General features: G+C 43.8%; 1 protein-coding gene across 1 annotated transcript in view; it reads left to right on the forward strand.

Moving 5' to 3' along the window:
- Nucleotides 1-15,901, forward strand: part of ATMIN (ATM interactor) — a 32,705-nt gene extending 16,804 nt beyond the window's left edge. Inside the window, exons 2-4 of the mRNA XM_068261071.1 lie at nt 5,451-5,576; nt 8,022-8,221; nt 13,184-15,901. Coding sequence (XP_068117172.1) covers nt 5,451-5,576; nt 8,022-8,221; nt 13,184-14,951 — 2,094 coding nt within the window. The 3' untranslated portion in view covers nt 14,952-15,901. The remainder of the gene's footprint in view (nt 1-5,450; nt 5,577-8,021; nt 8,222-13,183) is intronic.
- Nucleotides 15,902-17,272: the final 1,371 nt, after the last annotated feature.

The raw sequence follows: 17,272 nt of genomic DNA on the forward strand, positions 1-17,272 counted from the left end.
GCTACGCGTCGTGATAAAGGCCCCCCCAGACCCCGTGCGCAGCCTGGCCAATCAGTGCCAGGCAGCGCTGCGGGGTGGATCGGAACTCCGGATGATGTCATCGTTCAGAACGGGATTTCCTTACGTGGCTACACGCCGGCGGCGATTGTAAGTACGCGCTGGACGCCGCAGGGAGGGGGGCATCATGTAGCTAGCGCTAGGTTAGCTACATGATTTTAAAAAAAAAATGTAACAAACTGCTGCACCGCCACCCTGGCGCAGGTAATAGAACGCCATGGTGGTTAAATAACGATCTAATATTCCAGGAAAAAAAGTGGAACAATGCAGAAAGTAATATATACAAAAGATTTACAAAAAACAAAGTAAAAAGTTACAAAATAAAAGTACAATGATAAAAGCTATAAAGATACACACAAAGCTATTTGCTTACCCAACATAAACCGGGATCAAGATAGTAGAATCTTGGACTTGGGTTTTGTGGACGGACACAGTTCTGGTTGGACCAGGAGCCACTTAGCTTGGACCGGGAGTCCAGCTTCAGCTACCGTCAGGAGTGGACTGATTTTAGGTATCTGTCCCTGCCTTTTATGCTGGAATATTTGCCTTGAGGCTGCAAGTCCATTTGGACGGGGGATCTAATTTAATTAAATCTCAGACATAATTTAATATCCAGAGATCTAACTTCCACATGTAAAAATTGTATCAAAAGGACTTCAACCCTTCACCCATTTCCAGTAGGCTGTCATGTAAATTTCAAACATTCCTGTCCACTTTGAACTTGGCAGACTTACTTAGTGGGACAGTGTTTTGACAAACAGGCAGCCATCTACATTAATACAAAAGATCAAAACAATGCACTGCATTTGCAGGATGCCAGACAAAAGGGAACCTAATTACCTGACAAAAGGGAACCTTATTACCTGTTCCTGGCTGTCCAGAGGAACTGTATGCTAATGTCCAAGCTCCCTGCTTCCAGAGGAATTCAATGTAAATGTAGGTCTATTGACACCCACACACAATCACATTCCATGAATAGCATAACAGTACAGTCCATGAAGCTAGCCTGGCATATTTACACATTTGACACAATACACAGCAGATAGAAAAATGATAGAATATGTTCCTGTATTATCCCAACATCATAACTAGCTGCTATATCATGACAACCCCTGCATTTATTTTGCAGGAGGCATGGTCTTTAAAAGTATGTGTGGCTATTTTTTTCACTCCCCCCCCCCCCCCCCCATTACACTGCCACTCATTATACTGTCTCATTACCCTAGTGCATTTTATTAATGTGCTCATTATTCTGACCCCAATTTAATTATTTAATGCTTCTTTTTACAGTACCCCCTATTGTGGGTTCTATTCCCCACCACACCCCACCACACCCCACCACACCCCACCCCACCCCACCCCACCCCACCCCACCACACCCCACCACACCCCACCACACCCCACCACACCCCACACACACACACACACACACCACACACCACACACCACACCACACACACCCCACACACACCCCACACACACCCCACACACACCCCACACACACCCCACACACACCCCACACACACCCCACACACACCCCACACACACACCCCACACACACACCCCACACACACACCCCACACACACACCCCACACACACACCCCACACACACACCCCACACACACACCCCACACACACACCCCACACACACACCCCACACACACACCCCACACACACACCCCACACACACACCCCACACACACACCCCACACACACACCCCACACACACACCCCACACACACACCCCACACACACACCCCACACACACACCCCACACACACACCACACACACACCCCACACACACACCCCACACACACACACCACACACACACACCACACACACACCCCACACACACACACCACACACACACACCACACACACACACCACACACACACACCACACACACACCACACACACACACTGGGAGAAAACACCAAGGAACCCCTGCAGAGTACTCAAGGAGCCCTGGTTGAGAGAGCCTACTCAAGCAGCGTCCTTGAAACCCAACAAAAATAGCAAAAATTGTAATTATCAGAATAGTGAGTATAAAAACTAGTAAAGTGAACAGGGGCGAGGCGCACATTCTTGGACAAGGACCATGTCAAAGAGGTTTGGTTGATCCCAGTTCTGGATCAGCGAGGCAGTTTTGCCTTCTTCAATTTGGTGTCCTGTCGAGCTTTAAAGGGATCAATGCAGATTGCCTGGCGGCCCTGCTGAGTCATTGCCTCTAATACTTTTAGCCATCGACCCTGAACTACCACGCAGATTGATGGTTCTGACTGGATTAGCTGCATGCTTGTTTCACGTGTGTGATTCAGACACTACTGCTACAAGAATGATGAGCAGGACAGCCGGGCAATTTGCATTGTTTAAAAGAAAATAAATATGGCAGCCTCTTCTTGCTTCAGGTTCTCTTTAAGTGTGCCCATCCTTCCACCCCCACCCTACCCTCTAATGCTAACCCTCTCTACCTACGCCTAACACTAACCTCCCCTTCCCCCAGGGCTGTGGAGTTGGTACAAAAATCATCCGATTCCGACTTCTCAGTTTATGAAACCTCCGACTCCAGCTACCCAAAATTACCCCGACTGCTTCCCCCTACCTAATATTTCCATCCTCCTCCACGTTGCCAGTGGTGAGACCATTAAGGATGATTACAGATATGCAAATTGTTCCGAGTTGATGCAAATTTATACACATTTACACAGGTTTAAATTGATTAGTCCTTTTCAAGCTGCCTATATTTGCATAAAAATGTGCATCATTTCAGAACAATATGCATCTCATTGATCATCCCTAGAGACCATACAAACATATTGACGCTTTGTGGAATATTTCCCAGTGGCTGCTCTCCCCTCTGTGCACAATTGCAGCAGCACAGAGCCGCTTGTGCATGGCTCTTTCCTCTGCACACAAGCTGCACAGTGCGTCCGCTCGTACACGGAGGAGAGTGCGGCTGCGAACAAGAAATGTCCTGGAGACCAGGGATCAGAGAAACCTCTGGATTATACTGATAAGTACCGTATTTTAGAAAGAAAACACTTTTTTCACTGCAAAATATGGGGAGAAAGTCCCTGCGTCTTATATGGCAAAGGCAGGCAATCCCTAACTTACGGACGGCTGCCGAACCAAATCGAACCTCCCACACGCGTCCCTCTCCTGGCCCCCCGGGCGTGAAGCGGCAGCTGTTTACCTAGTCCTAGACCTCCATGTTCTCCATACAACTTGCTCTGGTGATTAGTGATGGGCTTCTAATGACGCGATTATTAGAAGCCCATCACTAGAAGTAGCCGCATGGAGGAGATGGAGGTCTGCAATCGCCGCAGGCATGGCAGACTAGGTAAGCAGCTGCCACTACACACCCAGGGGGCCAGGAGAGGGAGTGGAGGCAGGGGCACACCGCATACACACACGGGGACCCAGGACACATGGGGCAGACGGGGCTAGGAAGACACATGAGGACACCATTTGGTTGGAGAACATGTACAAGACGCTCCTGGAATGTGGATACACCAGGTTTAATATATTTCTTTTCCCCTTGTTTTTGCGCTCTAAACTTGGGTGCGTCTGATATTCCGGTTCCTCGTATATGGCAAAAGATACTGGGGGGGGGGGGGGGAGTGTGAGTGAGTGAGTGAGTGGTGGTACTGCTACAAGCACACACACACACACACACACACACACACACACACACACACACACACACACACACACACACACACACACACACACACACACACACACACACACACACACACACACACACACACACACACACACACACACACACACACACACACACACACACACACACACACACACACACACACACACACACACACACACACACACACACACACACACACACACACACACGTCCCTGAGCACTGCACGGTTACCTCTCCATCATAAATACTGTTATTTGGCTGTACATGAGCCGCTACGATGTGGTGTTTGGCTATACATCAGCCTTCATGCTTACACCGATGTTCATCCCTACCGCATGATAGCCACGAGGCTGTATAATAGCTGCACTCTGGCACCCAAACATCCCTTTGGTGCGCCATAGCTGCAATTATCAATTGCAGTCTATGGCAGCACCCAAATTCTGGATAGCAGCCAGACCCCTTTTATGCATCTTGCTCAGCCAGCCTCAAAGCCAATCTCATTAAGGGGTCCTAGGCTAGCAGTGTATGCAATCATATCCTATATAACCAAGTGAGCAGATCAGCATAGCTGATGGGATGAAAAGCCTCAAAGTACACTGCTGCCTGCAGGGCCTTGGGCTCCGAACCTCGTGGGGTGCAGATAGACATGTTGGAAGGGCCCACCAGCAGAATCACCTGCTACTGCATTCACCATATGAAACATTGTATAAGAATTGGTAGTCCTCGCAATCAGTCTAATACTGGATACACACGGTGCGTTCCCGCACTCGATTTCCCTCTCTATTCCTGTCGATTTGTTTATTTCCAACATGTCTGATTTGCATTTCGATGGATTGTTAGGTTGATTTGGCATACTTTACATGCAGATCGACCTAACGATCCATCGAAATGCAACTCTGACATGTTGGAAATAAACGAATCGACGGGAATCGTGCGGGAATGCACCGTATATCCAGCATAACACAAGAGGCTGGGCAAAAGCACACAGAACAAAAATTATGCCACTTGATATGTAAAATTTACCAAGCCCCAAAAGAAAAAAAAAAATCTATTTTACTGTTAAACTTTATCTTTCGAATACCTTTTTAGCGACCGATTGAGGCTCCTAGTCATTGAATGTGAACACAGTACATTGCTAATGTTCAACCTAGATGCATTTAGCCAGTTGCTCCACCTTTTTTTATTTATATTTTTGGCATCATCTGGCTATTTAACAAGCAGCAGTTAATTGACATAGCTGGGTACCTTCAGACAAATATCTTGTCCTCCATTTTCTGAGGGTGAAGTAGCATCCTACTGCATCTCTAGAGGGTTGGGGTAGGGCTGAGCCCTCAGTACCACTATGTAGAAGCAAACAAAAGTCTACACATTTCATCAATACCAGTACAAGCAAAAGCAAAAGTAGAGTAAAACTGGTTGAAACGTGGAGCAGTTGCTTAGACATTTTAATAGAATCCTTCATATTTTCCAATTTTGCTCCAGTTTTACTTCAATTTTACGAGCACTGGTTTTGGTTAATCTACCCCATGGTGCCAGAATGGTGCAGCACAGACCAGGTAAGTATATTTTCATAGTGAGGCATGTTCCTCAATCTTTGGCCAGTGTCACAGTGGGAAATCTGTTTCTGGCAGTGTCCTCCCACACGTCTGGGAAGCTCTTCAGAAGAACCACTGACTGTTTGTCCTTTGCTTGATATCAATGGCTTCTCTTCTCTGTTTCAGGAAGGCATAACCAACCCCACCCTACGGAAAGACTTGAAAGCCTCACAGAAATTATATTGCTGTCCGGTGGAAGGATGCCCCAGGGGTACAAACAGGCCCTTTTCACAATTTTCTCGTGTCAAACAGGTATGGACTTTATTGGTGTGGGGGCCTTGCCAGCACAGAACTGGCTGCATCATTGCCTTCACATACAGTCCCAAGTATTTGCTCTCTGCCTGTTAGTAATGCTACCTAATTACTCCATACGATTCGCAACATCTAAAATCGGTTCTTTATTAGGCTTTTCTTTAAAAGGTTACAGCATCTTAAAAGTTCATCTGTGGGAAAGTCAAAGATGACGCACAGGCGTTTCGGGCCATACTCGATCCTTTTTCAAATCAGGACAGACCCACACTGAAGTACAACTGTTTATAGCACAATATATAAAGCCCACAAGAGGACCACATAGGGAACTGCTAATTAGCATATATACATATTCATACAATGCCATCCACCAATCAGGCTCCAGGTTACAAATTCCCTGCTACCCATGAATTAAATTCAGATTACAAGTATAGAATGCTTCTAATAGCTAACCTAATCAACGAAATTATGCTACCTACAGACACTAGACTAATTTCGTTGATTAGGTTAGTTATCGAAAGCAAATGCTCACTGTTGTTCTGGGTGTCCATTTTCATATAGAGGCCTGCGGTCTGTCCGATGTTTATAGAGACCAAGCAGACTGTTCTGTTTTATGGAGAGGGTGGTGGTTGGGTTGGTTGGGGTCTCCCAATGTGATAAACACTATAGAGGTCGGCAGGCTTTGATTACTGGAGAGGAACCGTGAACAAAAAAAAGTCACATATTGTTACTTTTTATTTTATTTTTTTTGGAACATCCCAGTTAGATTAGAGCCATCCCAAATAATGTCAGCAGTACATGTGCTTATTAAAGAATATCGAAGCTAAAAACAAATAGGGTGCATACATGTGTCAGCAATGTTATCCAGTCTCTGTTAGCCCCCTTTCCCACCATGCGCACAGTTCACAAAATTCCAACAATGTCTGCATTAAATGCTCAGTATTTTCTAGAAATGTGCAGAATGTCACCAGTGTGCTACCTTCACCTGTCTAAGAGATTGCACCACAGACCAGAAACTTTGGGCTTTTTCTTTGGGGGGGGGGGGGGGGGGGGGAGAGGGAGGCCTGAGGCTGATCAAATGAATCACGGCAAGCTGATGCATCCATCTTTTATTTTATTTATTTTTTTTTTTTAGCTTTTCTCTATCTGCAATGGCTGTGTTTGCATATCCTTGCAGATATTCTTATTGCCTTCTTGTAATAGCTTAAACTTGTAAAAGCTTATGCTGGTGTATGTGCATGGTGCACATGGATACATTACGTTGGCTCCCTTGTGTGATTGGTAAGATGCACTGTCTTTCCCAGGAGAGGAAGTTAGGACGTGTGCTCCTAATCCATTGATAGGTTTGATGCAATGAATGTGTTTGCATGTCTGCACTATGCATGTTACAGGGCCAGAGTTAGGACACCTATGTTTACCTGGGTACTTCTGCGCAGTATAGGTGACTAAGCATAAGAATGCATTTTTCTGTGAACTAAAACCCTGGCTTTTAACTTAGCTGTAGGGATAACAGTTGTGCCTGGATGAGTGAATCTGTGAATGCATTTGAACATTTGCATGTGATAGTGCGAAGGGTTAATAGATTTTTGTTGTTTTTTTTAGATTTTTTTCTTGTAATAGAAGGTAATTGCATGGTAGACCTCCATTGGGATTTGCCTTGCTGTCTGTGGCCTTACTGAGCGGATTTAATTTCTGTCCTGCTAACAGGGTCACTGAGAACAGGAAGTGTGGGGATATACACTCGAGTGGCAATAGACAGCAATGAAAACCTGTCAGAGCTTCTGAAGCTTTCCTACTATCTACACATTAAAATAAAAACTTAGATACTCTGTAACAAAATTTTCAGCCTTATTTTTTCTATCCTATAAGTTCCTATACCTGTTTTAATGTGGTCTGTCTTACTGCAGCCTTTCCTAGTTGCACAGTGGCTGTGTTATCTCTTATATAATCTAATCTTCTTTCCTCTGACTGCTTTGTCGGGTTCAGGCACTCAGGCAGGAATGTGCTGCTCTGCTTGTTGTAGGCAGAAGCTATACACACCCTCTCCATGCCCCCTGCAGGCTCTGTGCGAGTCACAGACTGAGCTCATCTCAGCCTATCACATGCCGTGTCTTTTGTTTGTAAACACTGCCTAAAACTGGCAATTACAAGCCAGGATTGCAGCAGGGAGTGGCAGAAACAGCGCAGAAGGGCCCAGGAGAACATAATGAATAGAATGGTATGCTTTTTATTGTAAGAATTTTAAAGTACAGATTCTCTTTAAGTTGAAAGTATTGTTAAAGGATATAATACAATATTGTGCCATACTCATTGTACTGTATGTCTGTATTCGCCTACAGTAGTCAGTAGTAAACGTTAGATAAAGGCTGGTTGCAGGAGCTGTGCAGCATCTGTAGCTTGTGTTGTGCGTAGTTTCCGTTTGCTTTATATATTTTTTTTGCATTGCAGCACTTTATGAAAATGCATGCAGAGAAAAAGCACAAGTGTGATAAATGTGGAAACTCCTATGGCACAGAATGGGATTTAAAGCGACACATTGGGTACTGCGGGAAAACCTTCAAGTGCACATGTGGATGTCCATACGTTAGCAGAACGGCCCTCTTGTCGCACACTCACAGAATGGGACACGAAATACCCCCGGAATACAGGTAAAGCGTCTTGTAATTGCTTGTGGTATCATTTCACTGAGTGCCACATAACGCATCTGACTAAAGCCTCTCCAGGGGTGGAGCTACAAGAGGTCATCCAGCAGACCTGAACTGGGTTGTTTCTAAAACTGTTTGTTATTGGGTAGTAAAAGATTGCAGCCCTCACCTGAGTCATTTTGGAACACAGTGGTGGCTGCTGAAATATTGGTAAGTTAGCAGTTGTGCTACAATAGTCTCATGTAGGCACGGTGAGAACTTTAAAATGAACTCAGGCTGTTTTGGATTTGTTTTTCTTACTCACTCATGCTGTGCTTGCTGCATGCGACTGCAATCACACAAGCAGTAATTCAGATATGATGGCTTGACATGACCATCTTATCTCCCATGAGCCAGTAGTGCGCTCTGAGCGCTGATACGGTTATACTACCCAATGGCAGCTACACCACCTCCAGGTCAGAAGTCGCCAACACTCTCTGGCCGGCGCTAACTGGAGGCTATACAAGCAGCGGGAGGGAAACAGGCACTGCAGTAAGTCTTGGCTAACATGCCTGCAGTTTTATATTGACTCATCTTTTCAGAGTTTGTCTTGGTATTCCTATAATTCCTCTTTATAAATAGATTCCAGAGAAAGCAAATAAAAGTTTTACACATGGGAGGAATGACTCTATAAGAGATCTGTCTGTTCCAGAGACTACCGAGTCATCACCCATGTAATATGCATCAGGACTGCTTATTCATCCCATGCCAAGAGGAGCAGCCACCTGTAGGTACGTAATGAGGGTCACTCCCCAATGGCACACTATTACCAAGGTTCATAAAAAAAAAAAAAGGTTATCAGTTGGCTTATCGGGATACCATTATATTGTATTGGTATGTTCACATTGACGTGGTAGCGTTAAGGTGGTATATGTTGGAAAAAGACATGCTGTGTGTAGCGGACAACATGCGTGTTACTGGCGTCACATCACACACGCCGCACTCAATGTCCCCTCTGTTGCAATTCTGTTTTTGCAGGCTGCGCAACACCCCAGTGTGAAAATGGCTTCAATCCCAGGAGAAAGTCATCTTCTTTTGAGTTACTGTCTGAACACTCTTCATTTTACTCGAAACATTTTTAAGAAATATTTATATCGTTATTGTCAGGGATGTGGAGTCGGTACAAAAATCATCCGGCTCCTCAGTTTATGAAACCGGCTCCACGTACCCAAAAATTGCTCTGACTCCTCGACTCTAGAGCCATTGGGCTCAATTCTGGTAGCTATGTGAGGTAAATATTTTTTTGTAGGTAAAATACCTCATGAGGTATTTTCCTCTTCTTTTACCAATTCTGAAAGATTTTTCTCCATTTCCGAACATGAGGTAAAACATGAGGTATTTCAGTGGTAAGCCTGCAGCAAATAATTAATAGTCTTTAATTGTCTTCCATAAGTTAGGATAGTCTTGACCTCAAGTAAGCTGTAAGTATTGGATACAGTCTACATTCTTAAATAATTTCTAGTTTATATTTAGTAGGCTTACCTATAATTAGAAAGGTATATATCCGCTGTGTTTTATGACTTGTATAACAGTTTACATGTCTATGGCCTGTATATGATAGTAATTAGAAGCCACAAATATCTAATGTGACTTATAACTCTCATGCCTCAATTCACAGAGCTTTATCAAACGTTTGATAATTTTCCTCATGGGTAAAATCTAATTTTGAATTCACTAAGGTGTTATAGATTTATTGATCATTTCATCGATAAAACATTCGATAAATCTATAACACCTTAGTGAATTCAAAATTAGATTTTACCCATGAGGAAAATTTCTCAAACATTTGATAAAGTGTTTGATAAAGCTCCGTGAATTGAGGCCAGTGTCTTAGAAAAAAAGTGTTTTTTGTAAAAAAAAAAAAAAAAAAATTATAAACCAAACAGAAAAAAAGCAACCCGGGCAGCTGGAAATCTGGTGTGTTCCGACAGTTGATGTCCTTGATCATTACACAATTCATTATGGTAGATTTTCATTTAATTTTTTTTTTTTTTTGCTATTTCAACACTTGTCATAACCCTGTTCCATGTAATGATTGTATATTCTATTGTAAAACTAAAATAATACATTTATATATAAAAATAATGTAATCTAGGACTCTGTGCTGTACACACACTAGCCTCTTGGTAATCATGGCCCCGACCAACAGCCCTCTATCGCATGTATGTGGCTTTCCACTGCACACCTATTGTAGAGAAACTCTGCAATAAATGTAAAGCCTTGGATTCTTATGGTGCCCATACATCATACAATTGTTTTCATCCAATCTTACCATTTCTATGTAATATAAGGGAACTGCCTGCATTATCCTTTCAGTATATTCACTTAATTTACATAGAAATGGTAAGATTGGATGAAAATAATTGTACCATGTATGGGCACCATTAAAGGACTCACTAGGCCAAAACATAAATGTAGTTTTACTTACCTGGGGATTCTTCCATCCCCTAGAAGACATTTGGGTCGCTTGTGGCATCTTCGGACCTCTCCCAGGTCCCACTGGCAGCCTTTTAGGATCACCAATGCACCAGTGCCATCTGTGCGGGTGCGTGCAATCGCCCACCCGTGAGCAAACGTGTCCACGTCATCGGGCATGTACTGCGTCTGTGCAGTACACACCTGCTGACATAAGCGTGTTCTTGGGCAGGTGCGGAAGGTGCTGACCCGTTGGAGGTCAACGATCCTTGGACTGCCAGAGGTACCCCAGAGTTGACTAAAGATGCCGGAAGTGACCTAAATGACTTCTAGATTTCGGCCTTAAGTTGTACGTTCTTTAACCCTTACAGTAAGAAAAATAATGCAGACTGGTTCTAAGTAGGATTTAGACTATACGTACACATGATGATTTTATGTCACCTCAGATACACTTTAAAGACTCCATTTGCCTGGCTTTTGTGCTGATTGTTTGGCTTCAGCTTTCTGAGATTGACATCTGAAACAAGTATGCAGCTGCTTCAGTCAGAACACTGACACCCTCACTGTAGTGTCCTTATTTGTTTGACTTAATCTATGCACACACGGGAGAATTAACACCCACCTGGGCTCGGAAATGTATCCTTAGGGTAACAATTTGAGGAATGACGCTGTACAGACACATCCTGTTGATATGGGGGGAGGGGGGGGGGGTGCATCGGCGGACAACGAAGCGGCTTCGATCGGTGGCCAAGGGGTGGAAAAAGTATTGTGTTCACTAATGCTCGGGCATCAGGGGTCATTAAAGATCCAACAGGACAGATCCGTAAAGGACACCTGAGGCAAAAATAATCTAATGAAATAAACAATTGTATCTATCTTCCTTCTCCTAAAAATGACTTTTTAAGATATTCCACAGTTTTTATTTTATGTTTTTTTAAGTCTGCTTTTTAAGTTTTCACTGTCTAATGGTTTTTGCTCAATGACACATTCATTGAAGTATGCCAGAGCTAAAATCTATGAACTATTGAACCTTTTTATCTCTTCCTGCTCTCAAGCCATTTTCTGCTAGGAAAGTGTTTTATAGTTGGAATTTCTTATCAGTGAGGGTCACACTTTAGTCACTTCCTGAGTCGGGCACTTACACACCTGATATTTAACTCTTCCAGACAAAGGAAAAAAAGGAACACAGCATAGTTATTTGTGTGCTAAGCACTGTACATACCTATGTCTATCTCATCATGTCACTTGTCACCTCGGGTATCCTTTAACAACCCCCGATGCCCAAGCAATATCAATCCTCTTCTGCTGTACACCCAACAATTGTCGGCTTAAACGGTCGTTATCAGCTGTTCCAGCTGTGTGTATGTAGTTTTAGCCTTCATGATGTACATATGCAGTGGCAGCTGTTATGGGATCAAGACACCCACTAAGGCCCCATTTTATACCCAACCTGTGCAGAATATCTGCTACCCTTTTGCCACTGCAGATGTAGTAAAAGAGAATGTGTTGTGGGGGTAATATGGCGGGTGGCATTGCTGACTTCTATTAAATAATGCTACTTACTTGGCTAATAAAAACACTACTTGCTTATGCAATGCAGTCTGCTCTAAATTAGACTCAGAATCCGCATGCAGCTGAGGTATTCTGACTCAGCTAGCTGCATACTTGTTGCAGGTGGGAAGAGTAAAGGTGCTTAAACGGGTATGAGTAGAGTTCCTGGAAGAAATCTGGACTCAATCCCATAGGAGACAGTTTGGTGCCAAGTTCTGAACCTGTTGCTAACCTACAGACTAGTGACATGTCATGTTACAATTGTGGAGGGATGACGGTGCGGTGCACAATGGAATTAGAGAGTTAAGTGGGAGAAAAATAAACTCTGCCACACTGATGCGGCACTCTGGATCGCTCAGTAACACATTGGGGCTGCTGTGCACGAGCTAGAGGTGGCTACTTCAGCTGTGAATCCTGTAGACAGTGTACCCCAACCCTGTCCTCAAGGCCCACCAACAGTGCATGTTTTGTGGAAATCCACAGAGGTAGATAATCAGCTCTGCTGAGGCACTAATTACCTCATGTGTGAAGGTTTGTGGATTCCTGCAAAACATGCACTGTTGGTGGGTCTTGAGGACAGGGTTGGGGAACTCTGCTCTAGCACAGTTTCTCAAACCTGTCCTCGTGACTCCTCAACCGTGCATGCTTTGCAGGCAGTGTCTCAGCTAGGTGGAGTCCATGATCTAGCTGAGACATTATTTACCCCAACTGTGCGTAGGTGAGGTTGCCTGCAGAAGATGCATTGTTGGGGAGTCACAAGGACAGGTTTGAGAAATACTGGTCTAGCATGTGTGCAAGGCTGAAGACCAAAAGTTTAGTGTAACAGCTTGGCAAATAGCATTTTAGTAAGAATTTGTACAATTTTGGCAAGGCTGATTTTAAGGCCCATACATACGACTTTTTTTTTTAATTGGTAAAATGTTTAACGCCAGTGTTTTACAGTATGTACTTTACTTGCAGAGACCCTCCTGTAAAGAAGAGAAAATTGGAAGCACTCAAACAGAACCAGAAAACTGTGAATGACGACTTTACTGTCACAAGTGATCATCCTGCCACAGTTCCAACGTCTAACCAGCAGATGGCAGAGTTGAAGACCTTCTCTGCAAGTGAAGCAGCCATCACTTCCTATATTACAGGGGACTCTCCTCTGCAACCAAATCAAGCACAAAAACTCCTGTTACCAAAGCCTAAGATGACATTAATTAAGCTACCAGTAATGCAGCTGGCCCACTTTCCTGTCTTTGTTTCATCCAATGAATGTTCAATGAAGCCTGTGATGATGGCAGTACACAATCGTGGACCAATCCTAAGTACATTGCAAATCATACCTCATTATAATGGCACAGTCCTATCAAGTTTGGACTCGGAGGCTCCAATACCTGGCAGCCTCCCTCAGGCTAATTCGGTAAATTCTTATGTACAGGTGAGCATGGAGAAAGCCTTACCCACTGATACAGAAACCCATACAGGCAGCAGATCACCCAAACACAAAATCACATCTGATGTCCAGACTGACTTGTCTTATTTTGCTACAAATATTTTACAAGGGGGATCCTGGACTACCAATGAATCTTGTGTGTCCTCTTACTCCCAAACAGAATTGTCCATTAGCGCTCAGACCTCTTTGCCCATCAGTGTAGAGACTCAAACCCTGCAGGAGGGTTCTGTGTTGCCCTCCAAATGTCCATCTGAAGTCTCAGTCAGTCCTTGTCTGGCTTGTGGAGTTTCTCGTGAGACTCAGACGAGCATTTTTTCTCTTGTAAAAGAAAGTCCTATGCAGGTGGATCAATCAGTCAGTTGTGACAGTATATTTAATAACACTAACTCCTTGTACACTGTATCCACACAGACATGCCAACCAGATAGTAATTACATTGAGGGAAACCTGGGGCAAAGCCTACTGAACACAGACACTATAAAGGACATGAGGGAAGAAGAAATGAAACCTTCTTCCTTCATCGGTTTCAACACACAAAGTGGGACATTCCCAGCACAAAACATGACTGATAACCAAACGCAAACCATGGAGCTTCTCAGTGACCTTGAGAAAATCCTGTCTGACAACATCTCCAGCCAGGCTTTGGATAATCGTAACCTCCTGTCTGCTGGAGAATCTCATCTTTCGTCTAACTGTAACGCCAACACCGGCATAGACTTCGACATAGATGAATTTTTTTCAGCCTCTAATATTCAGACCCAAACAGAGGAGAGTGTGCTGAGCAACCTCAACTCTGAATATCTAGATATTGAAACCCAAACAGACTTCTTGTTTTCAAATGACTCAACACCGAATTTTTCAAATAAGGGAAGCTCTAATCTGCTGGGCATGGAAATGTTTGACACTCAGACTCAGACAGACTTGAATTTCTTTCTGGACAATAATTCTCACTTGCGTCTGGGCAATCTCCTGAAACAGTCAAGCTTCTCCATAAGCACAGACTCTTCTGATGTGGAGAGCCAGGCAGACGGGGCCTCAATGAGCAAGAACTTGACTTGCCCAACTCTGGACAGTCCAGTGCAGCAGAACAGTGCCCAGACGCAGACCACAGACAGTTGCTTTGAAACACTTGGAAACTTATTTCTCACAAGTAACGAGACCCAGACGGCCATGGACGACTTTCTCCTGGCAGACCTGGCATGGAATACTATGGAGTCTCAGTTCAGCTCTGTGGAAACTCAGACGAGTGAGGAGCGCTTCACTTTGTTCTCTGAAAAGCCTGAGAACTGACCAATGATTCTTCTCGAACCAATCATGCCGATAGCAGTGAATGAACAAATCCTCCCCCCCCCCCCTTTTTATTTATTGGTTTTTCCCTGCATGTCTTCATGTGCCCTGCAAGAACAAAACTTTTTCTCATCCATGGTTTTTATGGATGGTCTTAGCATTCCTAGGCATGGCAGAATAGACAAAACCAGGGTGGCATAATGCTCTATGATACAGCGCGATTTATAATTTATAGTTATTTTGAAATGCATGAGTGATGTACACCAAACTTGGTCTATTTTGAATATTGGCTCTAACACTTAGAAAAGCACTTTATTTGTTTTGTTTCTTAATGTAAATTATTTATACTGTGAAGATAAAGCGAATCTGGACGGACAAGCGCCTGTGGCCTCATTCCGCAGTAACAGCTGCTGCTCACTTTAGTGTTTGTTAAAGGTAAAGTTGATTAGGTCAATGTAAAACACAATCAGCACTAACAGGTAGTTAAACATGGGGAAAAAAAATCACAACACAAGCTTGCCAACACCTGTACTAAAAAAAAGTAGCTCAATGCTCCCTGGTTCGCCTCCTCTTTCTAATAGAAATACAACATTCAGAGGTAGCGCCACTCAGGTACAAATCTGTGCACCCAAAGGTACAAACATATACACCAGTCCATAAAAAATACAGTCTCTATTCATATGCTTTCTCAGTTGGGCAGTCACTGCAATCTTCCTGCATGTGGTTCACTTCACTTTCTACCGGATGGTGCAGCCTCCACCACACCCTATGTGCTGGACTCACCGGCTGCTAAGACCCACTGGCGGGTCCAATGCAGCCTTGGGACCGTTACCGGGTTGTCCCCCACCTCTCTGGCAACACATGGATCACTTCAGCAACATCCACATTCTTCATCAAAACTTTATCAAACTGTTTCTAAAAGCTCAATAAAATAGCCTCTCATAGCGTAAAAACGTCTTACGTTTATTGAATTATAAAATCATATCGCACTCACATGTCATGTAGGTAAAACAGCATAGAGTTTTGCTTGAAAATGGACTGTCCCCCGCTATGTTGGCCAGGCTGGCTGTGTCCTGTAGTCCCACTGTGATGCCGCCGTTTGTGCGCGCTCCTCCCAGGAGGAGCACGAACGATTGCATCACAGTGGGACTTTTTTTTAAAAACCAAACAAATTTGATGATTTATATCCACTTCCTGTTGACTTCCTAGTGATTTAACCAAAAAAAAAAAAAAAAAACACATGCAAAACACGTGTTTTAATGCATTTGTGGTTCTCATGTATAAATCGCAAGAAAAATGCATGTGCTGGAAAAACATGAACGCATAGAAAATGCATGTAAAATGCACAAACGCATATGCAGAAAAAGCAAATAATTCCAAGCTGGTGCAGGATTCTGCAAAACTTACATTCAGGCTGGGAACACACTAGGCAGTGTGGGAAACGTAGCAGTTTGCTGCATATGCGTTTTACGTGCTTTTGTGTTTTTCCCGCACGTGTTTTTTCTTGCATTGTGTGTGTTTTAATGCATTTGCAGGTCACATATAGAAATTGCATATACGTTTGGCATGTGTTTGGGTTTTTTTTAGCGTTTTATGCAAATCACTAGGAAGTCAACAGGAAGCGGAAATACATCATCAAACAAAAAAAAAAAACATGAAAAACACACTACAATGCAATACTTCTGTCACCATGAACTTTCATGATGGGCGTTTTTGATAAATATGCAACAAATCCAGCTTTTTAAAAACACATTGCAGAGCGCAAGTATGTGCGTTTTTCATGCGGCCTATTGACTTGCATTATGTGTGTTTTCGCTGTGTTTTCCACAACACTAGAGGTTTTGCCTACTGTGTTCCCTGCCTCAAATCTATGCAGCTTCAAAACAGACCACCACCTTGGCAGAACACAATTGGCCCATTTCCAGGCTGTTCAGCATAACATTTGTATGATCCTGCATCACCTCCTTAGTATCTTATTGCTCAGCCCTTCTACTTAATTGTGGGAGTTGCCTCCCATAAGCACAGGTGTGCTCGTTAGCTTAGCATACTTGCTGCTGTCAGAGTAGAATGCAGTCACTTTGCTGCTCCTGCAGGTAAGCTCTGTGGTATGGGATGTTTTGGAGGGAGTGGTTTATACAGAAGGCTACATGGTGGCTATGTTGTAGTGGATAACCACAGTTTGGTATTAAAGGATACCAGAACCGAACGGTTCTGGTAAAAATGACAGCAGCACTGTGTAGATTGTAAATAGCACACCTAAAAGCCGCTCCTCCTGCCCCCCTCTATCTGCCGCCGCTCTCAGTATATCCGTCCCGGTGTGCGGC

The sequence above is a fragment of the Hyperolius riggenbachi genome, chromosome 11, assembly GCF_040937935.1.
Source record: "Hyperolius riggenbachi isolate aHypRig1 chromosome 11, aHypRig1.pri, whole genome shotgun sequence".
Lineage (NCBI taxonomy): Eukaryota > Metazoa > Chordata > Amphibia > Anura > Hyperoliidae > Hyperolius > Hyperolius riggenbachi.